General features: G+C 41.7%; 1 protein-coding gene across 4 annotated transcripts in view; it reads left to right on the forward strand.

The window, feature by feature from the left end:
- Positions 1–8154, forward strand: part of LOC139541572 (complement factor H-like) — a 45028-nt gene extending 36874 nt beyond the window's left edge. For 3 of the 4 annotated variants that reach the window (XM_071346366.1, XM_071346370.1, XM_071346368.1), the window contains 4 exons: positions 1679–1852; positions 2080–2292; positions 2449–2493; positions 7941–8154. In XM_071346366.1, coding sequence (XP_071202467.1) covers positions 1679–1852; positions 2080–2292; positions 2449–2483 — 422 coding nt within the window. In that variant the 3' untranslated portion in view covers positions 2484–2493; positions 7941–8154. Of the gene's footprint in view, positions 1–1678; positions 1853–2079; positions 2293–2448; positions 2494–2859; positions 2899–7940 lie in introns of all 4 variants that reach the window. The other variant, XM_071346367.1, reaches the window with a different exon arrangement.
- The last annotated feature ends 10437 nt before the right edge of the window (positions 8155–18591 follow it).

The raw sequence follows: 18591 nt of genomic DNA on the forward strand, positions 1-18591 counted from the left end.
GGCAGTGGGATAGGGCAGTGTGATGGCGATTGCATCGTCTGTGGATCTATTGGGGCGGTTAGGCAAATTGAAGTGGGTCTAGGGTGACAGGTAAGGTAGAGGTGATATGACCCTTGGCTAGTCTCTCAAAGCAAATCATGATGACAGAATTGAGTGCTAGGAGACGTCATTTAGTTCAGTTACCTTTGCTTTCTTGGGTACAGGAACAATTGTGGCAATCTACTTTATCATGTTACTGTATTATCATGATACTGTACTGTATTATCATGGTACTGTATTATCATGGTACTGTATTATGGTCCTGTATTATATTGGTACTGTATTATCATGATACTGTACTCTTTTAAAAATGATAATGTATTATAATTGTACTGTATTTTCATGGTACTATATTAACATGGTACTGAACTGTATTATCATGATACTGTATTAGGTACTGCATTATAATAGTACTGTATTATCATGGTACTGTAAATTGGTCCTGTATTTTCATGGTACTGTATTTTCATGGTACTGTATTTTCATGGTACTGTATTAACATGATACTGTACTCTTTTAATAATGATAATGTATTATAATTGTACTGTATTTTCATGGTACTGGACTGTTATCATGATACTGTATTATGTACTGTATTAATTATGGAACTATTATCTTGGTACTATACTGTATTAACATGGTACTTTATCATGGAACTGTACTGTTATCATTGTACTTCATGGTTTTATCATGGTACTGAAGCTTTCGCAATGCTTTATCATATGGGCTTTGATTGGATTGCTATTTGTATTTATTATGGATCCCCATTAGTTCCTGCCAAGGCAGCAGCTACTCTTCCTGGGGTCTGAACATGTTAAAGCACTTACATTACATTTAAAACAAAAGATAAAACAGTATAACATATAACATTATTACATCACTACATACCAACAATACAAAATGTTTAATACCACAATACAACAATTTCACAATGTATGCATATGCAGGTCTCTGTACCTTTGTGTGTGTCTCTTCACAGTCCCCGTTGTTCCATAAAATGTATTTTTACATGTTTTTTAAATCTGATTCTACTGCTATTGTCACACACCAACCCACATTGCACTATTTCTACCTAAATGATATGTTGGGGACAAATAGAGGAGAGAGAGGAGAAAGGTTGATCTATTTGAAGACGAGATCTTTACATTTTGTGAACTGAATGTAAACTGGGAAAATGTGGACCATGTTGACTGCAGCTTTTCATTAGTTTCATCCAACTCTTCATTTAGGACCTACAATGTTGCAGATAGTTTGAACTGTATGATTGATATACTCTCAGTTCCCAGTTTATTAGGAACACCACCCGTTCACAATAATGGTTCGCTCCTACAGATAGTGAGTCATGACGCCATGGCTTGCTTTACAAAGCAGGCAGACAAGCGTCAAGGCATTCAGTTACCTTTCGATTGAATGTTGTTGGGAATGTTTTCCCAGGCACATGTTAGGTCCCTTGGTACCAATTGAACAACGTTTCCATGACCTGAAGAATTCAGTCTGTTCTGGAGGCAAGACCCGGTACTAGATGGGTGTATCTAATGAACAGGCCACTGAGTGTGTATTTCCGAAAAGGACTGACGGCTAGTTAATCTTTGATATGGTTTGACAGCTAATTATTTGTATTTAATCTTTTTTATTCTAGCAAGCTGTCCTGATCCCCCTGTTGTTAAAAATGGCGATTACATCAAGAACAAGAGAGATACTGAAGGTGTTATTACAGAGGTGTCCTACCAATGCAACAGAAGGTATACACTGAGTTTCACAGGCAGCATCAGATGTCAGAATGGAAAATGGCAGAACCCTCCAACGTGCAGAAGTAAGTTCCTTTTTTTCAACTGGTCTGAACATGGTGTTATATCTACATGTCAAGTGTATATCACTATATACATGTATGTACATACTATACAGTAAGATAATACAAGTATTGCTGGGTTTACAGATGTAGGATCTTAATTTGAGCCAGTTTGCTGCTGCAGGACAATTCTTAGCAACAAAAGAGTGATCAAATTAAGATCCTGTAAGTTACGTTTTCATTTCCATCAGGTCCTTGTGAGATTCACACTTTTAAACCAGAGTACCATCTGCAAGATTTACCCCGAAAAGTTTATGTTGTGCACGGTGGAAAAAAGACTCTTCATTGCATGGAAGGATACTACCATCAATGCAGAAAATTACCTAAATCGAATGTAAGAGAGATGGACGTGGAGTGTGATGATGGAAAGATCAGATTTCAGAACAGCACAGGCCTTCCTGAATGTAAGTGTTATTATGTAAAGGGCTAACGTAAGGGACAAAATGAGTGTATACACCCGGAATATCAGTGTGAGATGGTAATTATCTTTAAATTTCGATTTGGAAAACTTATGTCCAGGATTTCTTGTTTAATAACATAATAATTATTTTGATTTTTAGGCAGATATTTAGACGATGATGGGCTATGGTGCTAATCCAGTTCAGGTAATCCTTCCCATTATTTCACAGCATTATTGTCTTACTACTAAAAATATCCATATTCCCAGGGGTGAAGATGTAGTGAAGAAATATATATCATATCCTGTACATTACACTATATATACAGAAGTACAGTACCAGTCAAAGTTTGGATACACCTACTCATTCCAGGGTTTTCTTTATTTTTACTATTTTCTACATTGTAGAATAACAGTGAAGACATCAAACCTATGAAATTACATATGTGTTATCATGTAGTAACCAAAAAAGTAGTAAGCAAATCAATATACATTTTTATATTTGAGATTCTTCAAAGTAGCCATTATTTGCCTTAATAACAGCTTTGCACACTCTTGTCATTCTCTAAACCAGCTTCATGAGGTGGTCACCTGGAATGCATTCAATTAACAGGTGTGCCATGTTAAAAGTTAATTTGTGGAATTTCTTTCCTTCTTAATTCCATTTGAGCCAATCACTTGTGACAAGGTAGGGTTGGTATACAGAACACAGCCCTATTCGGTAAAAGACCAAGTCCATATTATGGCAAGAACAGCTCAAATAAGCAAAGAGAACTGATAGTCCATTATTACTTTAAGACATGAAGGTCTGTCAATCAGGAAAATTTCTAGAATTTTGAAAGTTTCCCCAAGTTCAGTCGCAAAAACCATCAAGCCCAATGATGAAACTGGCTCTCATGAAGACCGCCACAGGAAAGGAAGACCCAGAATTACCTCTGCTGCAGAGTATAAATTAATTTGAGTTAACTGCACCTCAGATTGCAACCCAAATAAACGGATGATTTTCGCATGTGTGGTTCCCACAGTGAAACATGGAGAAGGAGGTGTGATTGTGTGGGTGTGTTTTGCTGGTGACACTGTCTGTGATTTATTTAGAATTAAAGGGACACAACCAGCATGGCTAAGACAGCATTCTGCAGCGATACGTCATCCCATTTGGTTTGCGTTTGGTGGGAATATCATTTGTTTTTCAACAGGACAATGACCCCCAAACACACCTCCAGGATGTGTAAGGGCTAGTTGACCAAGAAGGAGAGTGATGGAGTGCTGCATTAGATGACCTGGTCTCCACAATCACCCGACCTCAACCCAATTCAGATGATTTGGGATGAGTTGGGCCGCAGAGTGAAGGAAAAGCAGCCAGGTGCTCAGCATATGTGGGAACCCTTCAAGACTGTTGGAAAAGCATTCCAGGTGAAGCTGGTTGAGAGAATGCCAAGTGTGCAAAGCTGTCATCAAGGCAAAGGGTAGCTACTTTGAAGAATGTAAAATTTAAAATATTTATTGATTTAACACTTGACTGGTACTTTGTGGGCACCCCTTCAAATAAGTGATTTTGGCAATTTCAGCCACACCCGTGACAGGTGTATAAAATAGAGCACACTGCCATGCGATCTCGATAGACAAACATTGGCAGTAGAATGGGCTTACTGAAGAGCTCAGACTTTCAACGTGGCACCGTCATAGGATGATACCAAATTTCTGCCCTGCTAGCGCTGCCCCGGTCAACTGTAAGTGCTGTTATTGTGAAGTGGAAACGTCTAGGAGCAACAATGGCTCAACCGCAAAGTGGTAGGCCAGACAAGCTCACCCAATAGGACTGCTGAGTGCTGAAGCGCGTGACAATCGTCTGTCCTCGGTTGCAACACTCACGACAGAGTTCCAAACTGCCTCTGGAAGCAACGTCAGCACAAGAACTGTTCCTCGGGAGCTTCGTGAAATTGGTTTCCATGACGTCATCCCTGATTTAGGCATACAGACCCTCGGGTTACCTTCCAAGACAAAACATGAACTAATCAGACCTACTCAGGCTCACAAGTTACAAGCTGAGCATTTAATTCAACCTTATTCTATGGCAGGATACAGGATAAGAGAGAACAACAGACTGATTTAATTTATACCAGCTCTGACTTGTTTGTATTCAAAATCAATTGTTGACCAATCCACAGACCAAACCAAAGGTAATAAAACAAAAATATCTAATTGGATCAAACCAGCCAACATCCTCTAGGTTGGGGGTCACATCTGTGTGATGACCTGCGGAGGTGGGCTGGGAGCAATACAGATAAGAAAGTATTCCTGAGAAGACAACTGCTTATAGTGCCAACAACTACAAGTAACCACAGAGATCATACAGTGAGGGAAAAAAGTATTTGATCCCCTGCTGATTTTGTACGTTTGCCCACTGACAAAGAAATGACCAGTCTATAATTTTAATGGTAGGTTTATTTGAACAGTGAGAGACAGAATAACAACAAAAATATCCAGAAAAACGCATGTCAAAAATGTTATAAATTGATTTGCATTTTAATGAGGGAAATAAGTATTTGACCCCCTCTCAATCAGAAAGATTTCTGGCTCCCAGGTGTCTTTCATACAGGTAACGAGCTGAGATTAGGAGCACACTCTTAAAGGGAGTGCTCCTAATCTCAGTTTCTTACCTGTATAAAAGACACCTGTCCACAGAAGCAATCAATCAATCAGATTCCAAACTCTCCACCATGGCCAAGACCAAAGAGCTCTCCAAGGATGTCAGGGACAAGATTGTAGATCTACACAAGGCTGGAATGGGCTACAAGACCATTGCCAAGCAGCTTGGTGAGAAGGTGACAACAGTTGGTGCGATTATTCGCAAATGGAAGAAACACAAAAGAACTGTCAATCTCCCTTGCCCTAGGGCTCCATGCAAGATCTCACCTCGTGGAGTTGCAATGATCATGAGAATGGTGAGGAATCAGCCCAGAACTACACAGGAGGATCTTGTCAATGATATCAAGGCAGCTGGGACCATAGTCACCAAGAAAACAATTGGTAACACACTACGCCGTGAAGGACTGAAATCCTGCAGCGCCCGCAAGGTCCCCCTGCTCAAGAAAGCACATATACATGCCCGTCTGAAGTTTGCCAATGAACATCTGAATGATTCAGAGGACAACTGGGTGAACGTGTTGTGGTCAGACGAGACCAAAATGGAGTTCTTTGGCATCAACTCAACTTGTCGTGTTTGGAGGAGGAGGAATGCTGCCTATGACCCCAAGAAACCATCCCCACCGTCAAACATGGAGGTGGAAACATTATGCTTTGGGGGTGTTTTTCTGCTAAGGGGACAGGACAACTTCACCGCATCAAAGGGACGATGGACGGGGCCATGTACCGTCAAATCTTGGGTGAAAACCTCCTTCCCTCAGCCAGGGTATTGAAAATGGGTCGTGGATGGGTATTCCAGCATGACAATGACCCAAAACACACGGCCAAGGCAACAAAGGAGTGGCTCAAGAAAAAGCACATTAAGGTCCTGGAGTGGCCTAGCCAGTCTCCAGACCTTAATCCCATAGAAAATCTGTGGAGGGAGCTGAAGGTTCGAGTTGCCAAACGTCAGCCTCGAAACCTTAATGACTTGAAGAAGATCTGCAAAGAGGAGTGGGACAAAATCCCTCCTGAGATGTGTGCAAACCTGGTGGCCAACTACAAGAAACATCTGACCTCTGTGATTGCCAACAAGGGTTTTGCCACCAAGTACTAAGTCATGTTTTGCAGAGGGGTCAAATACTTATTTCCCTCATTAAAATGCAAATCAATTTATAAAATTTTTGACATGCGTTTTTCTGGATTTTTTTGTTGATATTCAGTCTCTCACTGTTCAAATAAACCTACCATTAAAATTACAGACTGATCATTTCAATGTCAGTGGGCAAACGAACAAAATCAGCAGGGGATCAAATACTTTTTTCCCTCACTGTACATCCATATAGATGGCCCAAAAGGTGGAAGGACGTACTGGCCCAAAAGGTGGAAGGACGTACTGGCCCAAAAGGTGGAAGGACGTACTGGCCATTAAATCATTGTCTTTGGTGTCTTCCTTGTGTTCCCGGGACATTTGCCATGCAGCCCCAGGTGACAGAGAGCGCATAGTTTCGGGTCGAGCCTAGATAGACGGTTGTAATCTTGTCCCCGTTAAATTGAACTCCACTGTTAGCTCTGTTACAGTAGCTCAAATGGGAAGCCTGCTGTGAATACCACTAATGTGGATCTCCTTCTGACTTTAACCTGGCTTGGGGGTTTGGACTGACGCAATTAAATGTGTGAAGCATTTTTTTTTTTTAAATGACATGATTGACATTTGGGCACAGGACACAAATCCTGACATTTTGGTACTCTCAGAAACCTGATTAAATGGTTTGATCTCTAAAAATGACATTGAGCTAAACGGTTATAATGTCTTGAGATGTGACAGGTTAAAGAAAGGAGTGGCCATCTGATCTCATGGTGTCCCAATCTCTTAATATTTCTGTTCCTAAGCAATTAAAGCTCCTGGTTATAAATGTTTTCATTAACCAGAATGGAATTTATCGTCCCTTTGCTGCTTAAACAGGTGCTGTTAGTTTTAAATCTCAATCGTTAACTCCTTTTCCGTCCTCTGAGTTGGATATATTGGCATATGTAAATCTGGACTAACTATCCGCGGCCTCTGAGCAGTTAAAGAGGATCTTCATTGTTCTTAACCTCACACAAGTATTCTTATAGCTAAGAATAAAAATGGGGCTTCTTCTATAGAAATAGGGTATGCCTCTCAATAATCCTATCGGTCCTAGACTATGGCGACATCATCTATAAATGCAGCTGCCACTTCATTAAAGCCGTTACATGCAGTTTACCATGGCACACCTCGTTTTATGTGTGACAAGTTCAGTGCACATCACTGCATTCTCTACCAGAAAGTAGGCTGGCCCTCTTTGATGTCACGTAGGTTGATTCATTGCTCTCTTTTCATTTACAAAGCTATTTTACTAAAGCTCCTGCTGTACTCGTACATCTAAAGGTTAATAATGATGAGTTACCATACCCGGTCTCAGGGATGGCTAACCCTGGAAAATAATTTGGTCTCTACAGAGTTGGAGAAATCAGAGTAGTTTCTTTGCACACAATGTTTGGAACAATGTTGAGTTCCCTACAACTGCATGCATAGCCACAGGAAGTAGGGGTGCTGAGGGTGCTGCAGCTCCCAGTGATAAATCACAATAAAATGAGAAAATATTTAAACACAGTTGAAGAAAAAGAAAATCACAACATTTGTGCACTAGGCTTTTATTACTCCTTCATGAGTGGAGAAAAATACCCCACCCCCCACTTAAAATAATATGTTCACTCCTGTCCTGAAATCACACAAACCTTCAGACAGAGTGAAGTCAAATATTATAAAGAGTACTATGAACAGTATTATAAACAGTTATGAACCGTGTGTGATGGCTTGTCAGTGCAGAATAACATAAACATGTCAAAGTAAGAGCACATCAAGCAGGAGTCATTTCTATAATAATTGAAACAGTGAAAGGCCACATGGTTAAACATGTGACCTTTACTCTGATCTAAAGTAGGAGTGATCAGCAGGATTACTCCACAGACTGATTATCTTGTCATGTGATTTCATTCCTACAGAGTCATGATGTTCCGTCCAGCATATTCAAGAATCCTTACAAAGCCACCTTTATGTGCAAGGAGAAGACCTTTTTGCTATTGTGGTTTGTTTTTGCTTGTTTAAGTTACGCTGAGAACAAATGTACCTCTCTGGTGTGAGCCATTCATATAGTCATACATGTAGATGTCTCTTCAACATTTGACATTGTAACTAAATAAGTATTTCTAATCATTATCAGTCTCAGCTGTACTATGAATACAGTGAAGCTATCTAAAATGGTAAATGAGTTACATTGGTATAAATATGTGATTGTGTTAATATTGTCCTGTATCTTCCAGCTGTGTGATTCATCATCTGAAGGGTTAATATGAGTAAACTACTGATGTTGTGATTGACCTTATCAAGGAAGACAATAAAGTTGGCAAAAAGAGATACAAATATGTGTCCAGGAGTCTTTACAAGGCTACAGTACAACCTAATAAGATTATTTACAGATGTTATCCTTGCAAATACACATATTAAAGCTGACTGAAGCTGTTTCTCAGGTCAGTATAACTGTTGTCATTGATCGTTCTTGTAAATCAGTTGTGTCTCTTAACATCCACTTTCTCAGGTGAACAGTAGATCTCCTCCAGTGTCTCAGGACAGTATTGACATGTCCCAGTTGGTCATGGGTTTTTCGTTTTTGTTTTCTACATCCTGACAATAGTTCTCAGCTTACTGGAAATGACAAACTGTATTATTGGACAAACTTATCAATGGATAATCACTGTCAATGGTTTGCTCAAATTGTTTACATATTCATTGTCTTAACACGTGGTATTTCTAATTTACTCTTCTCTTTTTATTTTAATTGTTACCTGGAAAATGACTAGACACACAAAACCAGCAATACAAGCCCCAAAGCTCACTATAAATATACACAAAGTATGTCTTAAGGATGTCTTAGCAACCAGACAATATTTATTGAAATGTCCCTGTGGTCCTTGCCATGTATTTCTGAATCATCGGCAGCATCTTAGACGTCTTCATTGCTGTTTGCATCCTACACTTTGTGGCGGGAATATTGACCTTCAATTCTCATATGCAAGAAAACATTTCATGTAGATTTGTAAGAATCCACTCCTACTGTGGATGACAGACATTACTGTAGGAGGAATATACAGTATAATATTAAATCTGACTCCATTATGTGATTAATGCTATAGGTCATAAACGTATGGATCTAGCCAGCTGGCGAGTCTCTGCATCACCACTCGGATACTACAAGTGTTCGATAACACTATACAATTTTTAAGAGGCTTAGATACAGAGATAATTACCTGGCGATCTATGTCCTACCCCAATTACTGAGTTAATCTTAGAGAGGGATGCACAGTTAGAACTGTCACATTATGCTATGTGTTGTGTAAATAAGTTAGGGACTAGTCGAAATTTACACAATTCTTACCAGGAGGAAAATGGGGAGGGTCATTATTTTTCCATTTCAATCAGAGGGAGGGTTTAGTGTTTTTTGTGTTTTTTTCAGGAGAAGATCATGTCATTTGTCAGCAATATAAAATGTACGTATTGAATTTTACTGTGTAACTTTGGTGTACATCCCTGCTCTCTCTCGCATTCTCATCGCTGAGCCCAGCTGAGTGAGGATTTTGCTTTTACCTTTCCATTGGCTGTTCGATCAGTCCCTCTTCGTGCTTGGCTATTGAGAACTTGGGTTTGCAGATTATGCGGATAGCGCTTGTAGTGATAATGTAGGGCGCTAGCGCGCAACAAGAACAGCGGTAGAAATAATGCAATTCAAGACAACTGGGAACTCAGAAAAAAACTAGTTCAGACTGGTAAACATTTGATTTGAATGGTCATCCAATTCGGAATTCAATGTCGGAAACTCTGGCATCTTCTAGAGCTCCGTCTTTCCGACCTGAAGATCACTGACGTCATGATTTGACCTCGTTTTAAAGCCGTCTTGAAAGCACCAATAAATGTTGCTTTATGACAACAACAAGCATGTCGTCACACAAGTACTCAAGTGTTCAGTCCTATACTTACAACTTGTGCTAAGTTATATTATACTGAATTTAATGAACCAGACTCAGAGGTCAACTTCAACATGTCTTTACTCCATGACTGTCGATGTAACAAGAACCCTGCATTCTTTACTGACGTGGTGACGTCATGGATCAGTACATCACATCAATACACAATAGCATTGACCACAGCTCGTGGAAAAAGGGAGATGGTTCCTGAATGTGGGAAAGAGTGAATTGATTAAATCGGATGTTGGAAGAGGTGCTCCCAGATGGGGAGGACAACAGTCCATGTGGATGGTTGGACAATCTGTATACCTACGAGTTGTTCTCCATTTTTGAGAAACATGTTTATCCTAGGCTGCCTGTTGTTTCATATCAATCTGATAAAAAAATATTTAATTGTATAAATTCATTGGATAGGCATATCAGATAGTATTCAGATGCCTTCCCCTTTTCCACATTTTGTTATGTTACAGCCTTATTCTAAAATTGATTTAAATATATATATATATATTAATCAATGTACACACTAACCCATAACGACAAAGCAAAAACAGTTTTTTTGAATTTTTGCAAATATGTTTAAAAGATTTAACTGAAATACCTATTTAGATAGTTAAGCATACCATTTGCAATTAGACTCAAAATTGAGCTCAGGTAAATCCTGTTTCCATTGATCATCTTTGAGATATTTCTACATCTTGATTAGAGTCCACCTGTGGTAAATTCAATTGATTGGACATGATTTGGAAAGGCACACACCTTTCTACATAAGGTCCCACTGTTGACAGTGCATGTCAGAGCAAAAACCAAGACATGAGGTCGCAGGAATTGTCCGTATAGCCCCGAGACAGGATTGTGTCGAGGCACAGATCTGGGGAAGGGTATCAAAAAAATCTGCAGCATTGGCCTCCATCACTCTCAAGTGGAAGAAGTCTGAAACCACTGACACTCTTCCTAGAGCTGGCCGCCCCAGCCAAACTGAGCAATAGGGGGAGAAGGGCCTTGGTCAGGGAGGTGACCAAGAACCTGATGGTCACTCTCACAGGGCTCCATCTCCTCTGTGGAGATGGGAGAACCTTCCAGAAGGACAACCATCTCTTCAGCACTCCACCAATCAGGCCTTTATGGTAGAGTGGCCAGGCAGAAGCCACTCCTCAGTAAAAGGGACATGTCACCCCGCTTGGAGTTTGCCAAAAGGCACCTAAAGGACTTTCAGACCATGAGAAACAAGATTCTCTGGTCTGATGAAAGCAAGAATGAACTATTTGGCCTGAATGCCAAACGTCATGTCTGGAGGAAACCTGGCACAATCCCTACGGTGAAGCATGGTGAAGAATGGTGATGGCAGCATCATGCTATGGGGATGTTTTTCAGCGTCAGGGACTGCGAGACTAGTCAGGATTGAGGGAAAGATGAACGGAGCAAAGTACAGAGAGATCCTTGATGAAAACCTGCTCCGGAGTGCTCAGCACCTCAGACTGGGGCGAAGGTTAACCTTCCAACAGGACAATAACCCTAATCACACAGCCAAGACAATGCAAAGGTGGCTTCGAGACATGTCTCTGAAGGTCCTTGACTGGTGTTTCATGTCTGTCTCCAATAACACAAACTCCAAAGCAAATCAGCTGTGCTGGTTGCCATTCGGACTCTGGCGATGCAAAATCGTTTGGCACCTTATTACCTTCTGTCCGTTGTTATTGGTGCTGAATGCTGAATTTATATTCCTGATAATTCTGTGGAAATAACTGACCTAATCCAAAAGATCAAGACTGAGGGAGCTAAATATCATGATTCCAATCCAGATGATTTAGACTTAGTCATGTGGTTGTCGTCCACATTCGATACATGGGGAAGTTTTTTGGTGGGCATGATACTTCCAATAGTGGGAGTTGTGGTTATTTTCCTCATCCTCATCCAGGTTATCAAGTGTGCTATTGCCCGATGTTTGTCTGCTAAAATCTGCCGATTACGTGATAGGGGATATCACAAGATTCATGGGTGTCAGTGGTGTTCACCAGAATGTGGTGGGGATAATAAGGGTTTTCATCATCACACAAAGCCTCATGACTGTGGTCAATGTGCCCATGGTACAGTTGAAGTTGGAAGTTTACATACACTTAGATTGGAGTCATTAAAACTCGTTTTTCAACAACTCCACAAATTTCTTGTTAACAAACTACAGTTTTGGCAAGTCGGTTAGGACATCTACTTTGTGCATGACAAAAGTAATTTTTCCAACAATTGTTTACAGACAGATTATTTCACTGTATCACAATTCTAGTGGGTCAGAAGTTTACATACACTAAGTGGACTGTGCCTTTAAACAGCTTGAGAAATTCCAGAAAATGATGGCATGCCTTTAAAAGCTTCTGGTAGGCTAATTGACATCATTTGAGTCAATTGAAGGTGTACCTGTGGATGTATTTCAAGACCTACCTTCAAACTCAGTGCCTCTTTGCTTGACATTATGGGAAAATCAAAAGAAATCAGCCAAGACCTCTACAAGGTCTGGTTCATCCTTGGGAGCAATTTCCAAATGCCTGAAGGTACCACGTTCATCTGTACAAACAATAGTACGCAAGTATAAACACCATGGGACCATGCAGCCGTCATACCGCTCAGGAAGGAGACGCGTTCTGTCTCCTAGAGATGAACGTACTGTGGTGCGAAAAGTGCAAATCAATCCCAGAACAACAGCAAGGGACCTTGTGAAGATGCTGGAGGAAACAGGTACAAAAGTATCTATATCCACAGTAAAACGAGTCCTATATCGACATAACCTGAAAGGCCGCTCAGCAAGGAAGAAGCCACTGCTCCAAAACCGCCATAAAAAAAGCCAGACTACGGTTTGCAACTGCACATGGGGACAAAGATCATACTTTTCGCATGGCATCATGAGGAAGGAAATGGATGGCATCATGAGGGAAGGAAAATTATGGGGAAATATTGAAGCAACATCTCAAGACATCAGTCAGGAAGTTAAAGCTTGGCCGCAAATGCGTCTTTCAAATGGACAATGACCCCAAGTATACTTCCAAAGTTGTGGCAAAATGGCTTCAGGACAACAAAGTCAATGTATTGGAGTGGCCATCACAAAGCCCTGACCTCAAACCTATAGAAAATGTGTAGGCAGAATTGAAAAAGCGTGTGCGAGCAAGGAGGCCTACAAACCTGACACAGTTACACCAGCTCTGTCAGGAGGAATGGGCCAGAATTCACAGAACTTATTGTGAGTAGCTTGTGGAAGGCTACTGGAAACGTTTGACCCATGTTAAACAATTTAAAGGCAATGCTACCAAATACTAATTGAGTGTATGTAAACTTCTGACCCACTGGGAATGTGATGAAATAAATAAAAGCTGAAATAAATCATTCTCTCTACTATTATTCTGACATTTCACATTCTTAATATAAAGTGGTGATCCTAACTGACCTAAGACAGGGAATTTTTACTACGATTAAATGTCAGGAATTGTGAAAAACTGAGTTTAAATGTATTTGGCTAAGGTGTATGTAAACTGTATATATTACACCCCTTTTGAGGACCCAAACCTCTTCTAGAACACAAATTGTCTCTGTATGGCCTAGATACCCATAAAATCTTATGTTCACTTCAACAAGCTTGTTGAAGGCTTACATTAACCACACGTGTAAACATTTCTACTTCTCTAGCAACTCACTTCTACGCAACAAGAAGGCTTCACAAAAATAGAGGCCTCAAACCTTTTAATAGATTAAGGACTCAAACCTTATATAGACTATCAAAGGACTAAACTCTGTAATAAAACAAAGGACTTGAACGCTTATACATCACAGATACATATCACTCATTGCATACACTATTTCAACCTGATTTGGTTCTTTTAAAATGATATTGGTGTAGACTCACCCAGCCATTCTGCCGTCAATCAGGAGATTAAGAGTTGAATCCCCAAAGGTGGTTGCGCACTGCCATTTATCTCTTTACTCTGGATCAACACACAGTTGATACGTTGTTGTTGTTGTTCAGACCAATTGATCCAGGTCAAGGCACCAAATGTTAGCAATTGATGTTATTCTCCAATAACACAAACTCCAAAGCAAATCAGGGAAAGAAAAATTGGTTTATTTGAGAAGGACAAATCAAGATGTTATGCTGGGAGGTAGATGTTGAGATGTTCAGTCTCCCCTGTCCTCAGCAAAGGAACAGGATGCCATTTATAACCCCCCACCCTAGCCTGGGGTTGACCAAACAGAAGTCCTTGCAGTACAACTTGGCCAATGGCCTAATACCAAGTATCCTGCTCCCGACTCAATGTACAGACCAATAAAAACGTGGCTGTTGTAGCTCTGAGTCCAGGAGTGACATTCCACAGATTCTGAAACTGAAAACCAATTCCTATTGATCGTTAATCCTAGTCCTCTGTCTCTGCGTTGTGTATTTATCTTTGACATATTCTTACACTGGCCCAGCCAGAGCCCAGGCTTGAACCCGATTGAACATCTCTGGAAAGACCTGAAAATAGCAGTGCAGCGACGCTCCCCATCCAACCTGACAGAGCTTGAGATGATGTGCAGAGAAGAATGGAGAAACTCCACAAATACAGGTGTGCCAAGCTTTTAGCGTCATACCCAAGAAGACTCGAGGCTGTAATCGCTGCCTAATGTGCTTCAACAAAGTACTGAGTAAAGGGTCTGAATTCTTATGTAAATGTGATATTTCAGGTTTTTTTTTTATACATTTTTATTTATAAAATTTCAAAAAACATGTTTTAACTTTGTCATTATCGGGTATTGTGTGTAAAAAAAACAACTATTTAATCCATTTTAGAATAAGGCTGTAACATAGAAAAAGTCACTTGGTCTGAATACTTTCCGAATGCACATGTGTGTTTATTTTTTTTATTTTTTTTTACACATATTTAACCCTTTTTTGGGGTAGGGACAAAACTACCTCCATACTTTCATTAATTTTCTTAAATCTGTACCGGTTACCTTCAGACGACTCCCATGACACTTGTGAAAGTTGTAGACGCTTGTGTAGAATCTCCAAACCGGATGAATGTGGTGGATTGAGTTTCAGCTCATGCAACAAAAAAAACATCTCTAGCTTAAATTTACAGATTTTAAATGGGGATTTTTGTATTATGTTACTTAGGTTGCCGCTCCGGTGCGTCAATAGACCATAGGGTTTAATATGCCTACAACATGCAGTAGGATGCTTTGATCTGTTGTTTGACAGGTGTAGACTACTGTAGCACGATGAACATTCCTCTAGTGTGGATGCTTACCAAAGTTTTATAGTTATGTATCATTTATCATTATAGTTATCCTCCTTGGTGGAAGGCCCTTAACACTGAAATTGGTAAGACCCTCACAAACTTCTACAGATGCACAATTGAGAGCATCCTGTCAGGCTGTATCACCACCTGGTACTGCAACTGCACTGCCTGCAACCGCAGGGCTCTCCAGAGGGTGGTGCGGTCTGCCCAAGGCATCACTGGGGGCAAACTACCTGCTCTTCAGGACACCTACAATACCAAATGTCACAGGAAGACCAAAAAGATCACCAACGACATAAACCATAAGCCTGTTCACCCCGCGACCATCCAGAAGGCAAGGTCAGTACAGGTGCATCAAAGCTGGGACTGAGCAACAGCTTTTATTTAAATTAACCTTTATTTAACTTTAACAAGTCAGTTAAGAACAAATTCTTATTTACAATGACAGCCTAGGAACAGTGGGTTAACTGCCTTGTTCAGGGGCAAAACAACAGATTTTTCTCTTGTCCGCTCAGGGATTCGATCCACCAACCTTTCGTCTAGCGGCCCAACGCTCTAACCTGTAGGTTACCTGCCGCCCCAGTTAAATAGCCATCACTAGCCGGCTACCACCCGGTTAAATCAACCCTGCACCTTAGAAGCTGCTGCCCTGTAAACAGTACATAGACATCACTGATCACTTTAATAATTGAACACTAGTCACTTTGATAATGTTTTTTAAATTTTATTTGCTAAATGCAAACAACATAAATATGGTATGAATACAGCAGTGTTTCTCAGCCACGGGTCGAATTGATAGAAATCACGACTGCAATGTTGATAGCCTACTAAAAAGGGACTTAATATTCCCTGCTATTTTGTTTTAATTATCATTTTGGAGTGGCAGGGTTACATTAATTATTTTTCAAACGCTCGGGGAGGACTAGGTTAAAATATGGAGGGCCATCCATTTCCATTTCAAAGAGGTCCGATTACCTCAAGGTATCCCTCAATATCAACAAGTTCACTCCCTTACTGAGCCTGGGTTTTCTTTGAGGGCGCCATTTGATTTATATTATTTCATTATTTTTGTAATTGTAAATATCTGTATAAATATTCCTCACTGCTAAAAAACAAAGCCTCACTTTGGCAACATCTACTTTGTCAGTTTCCTCATTGTTCAAATCCAACCGCTTGGCCTACCTCACAAACGGTGTCAGAAGTTCTGGAAAACCCTGTCACTGGTCGGCAATGTGACAGAGGAGTTGCAAGATGCGGCTAATTACTGGTGGTGCTTACTGAATACCAGCGTAGTGCATCAGCTGTGATCGAGGCGCTCGTCTTTTAGATTTACATCATATGGCAGATGCTCTTACCCTGTGTGACTTACAGGAGCAGTTAGGGTTTAAGTGCATTGCTCAAGGTCACATCGACAGAGTTTTCACCTAGTCAGCTCGGGGACTCGAACCAGCAACCTTTCGGATACCAGCCCAATGCTCTCAACCGCTAGGCTACCTGCCGTCTTGAACGAGGAATCATTGGGCAGACGCCTACCAGCGTCACCACTTGGGAAGCTGTTCCAGCTGCTGCAGATCCTACAGGAGGTGCTGGAGGTCAAGCTTCCAAATGAGGTGGCTGTTCCACTGGCTGTTGAGGCCCCACAGTCATCCCCTGTTGTCGATGAGGAGCTGTCCTCTCTGTCGTTTCCTGAGGGGGAGTCAGAGCCCCCTGTTCTACTGTCTGCTCCTGGAAGAGTGGATGAGCTTTCCTTGAGCTACCTTTCCCTGATCTACTGCTCCCTGCTGGGGGTGAATCAGAGCTGCCAACGGAGATGGTTCCGGTGAGCCTGTCCTCTGGAGAAGGGGTGTGTTCAGAGCTTCCTGTCTGTGAACCAGAGGAGCTGCAGGTTTTTGGTGTTGCTGATGAGCTGGTAGCTAGCCAGCTGTCCATGGCCAATGCTGCTGAGATGGTGGATGGCAGTGGGGTGGAGTCTCTGTCTAGCTGCGGGTAAGAGTGAAGAGCTTCCACCGCTATTTCCTGCTGAGACTGACCTTAATGAGCTGGGCTCTAGGCCTGATTCTGGGGAGGGTCTGACCCTGTCCTTGTTTCTGCTGGGCTACTGCCAGTAGAAGCTCAACATTGTTTTCCTGACCTATCAGGCTCTACAAACTGAGTGTTCAGAAATGGGTGGACCCGCCTTCATTTCATCTGCCATTGTTTTTGTATTTACATGCTAAAATTAGTTCTTTAAATCCATTTTCAGATGTTCCAAGCTAGCCCTCCTGATGTCGTTTGACTCCACATGGACTATGACAGTGTCAGCTCCCGCCATCTGTCGTAGAACAGTCGGAAGCATGTGATGTCCTGTACTCGTGCTCCTGGGTAGCACAGAGTTTTTGCCTTGGGAACCGAGATGTTTCTCACCATAGAGCTGCCTATGATGACAGCTGGTGATGTTGAATGGGCCAGTCGCTCAGGCAGCCTCACGGTCTGATGAGGGTGGGAGCTCCGAGGATCTGAACCCGAGGTAGAAGCCACAGGAGAGGGAGACAGAACAGAGGACGAAGACACAGGTACCTCCAGATCCGATCTTGAATGGGAAGCCCCCAAGGAAGGAGGAGCTGGAACCCCTGGATCCAGGGCTGCAAAACAGTTTCTGATCTGTGTCAGGTCCGGGCTCAACATCTCCAAGAAGACCCCTGTTGCCAGAGGATGCTTTCTTCGAATTCCACTGTGAGTGACGTATTTCCATGGCTGGTTGGTTGGGTCGAAAACAGCTCCGTTCTCCAGGGAAGGGGGAGACCCCTTCGGGGACGGAATCATGCTGAGCACCGGCCAGTTGGCTGCGGAGAGCCAACACGGCGGCGACACTTCCACCAGACCAGAACGGCGTCCGACTACTGGGGTGGAAGAAAAAAGAAAAAGTAGGCGGGTGTGGATTCCTCAGTAGCTTGTGTAGGTTTGCTACTTGGTTGCTAAGAGTAGCCACTTCGCCCCTGTAGTTCTCCACATTGGAAGTCAGCAAGGTCCACATTGTCCCGGAACAAAGTAAAGTAAACTCAGCTCCTGCAGTGCTGGAAATAGCGACCTCCATTTGAGACCTCTGAGTCAGCTAGGCTAGCTGGGCTTCCGTGTCTCTCCCCTCTCGCGGAATCTGGAGGGATTCCGGTACAGACAGCAGAACTCAAAGCAACTAAGCCCAACAGAGCCGCAGGATCCAAATTAAAATAAAAGTATATAAAAACACTGTCAGTTTTACAAAAACAATAAAGCCAGGTCTCTCGTTCAGCGTTCAGCTTTCGGCAATCAACAGTGTTCAACAACAAACGTACGTCGCGCTGAGATGACGTCCATCAGAGTAAAGGTGAGTAATGGCCATATTCACAGCGCAATGCACC

Source organism: Salvelinus alpinus, chromosome 16 (genome assembly GCF_045679555.1).
Source record: "Salvelinus alpinus chromosome 16, SLU_Salpinus.1, whole genome shotgun sequence".
NCBI lineage: Eukaryota > Metazoa > Chordata > Actinopteri > Salmoniformes > Salmonidae > Salvelinus > Salvelinus alpinus.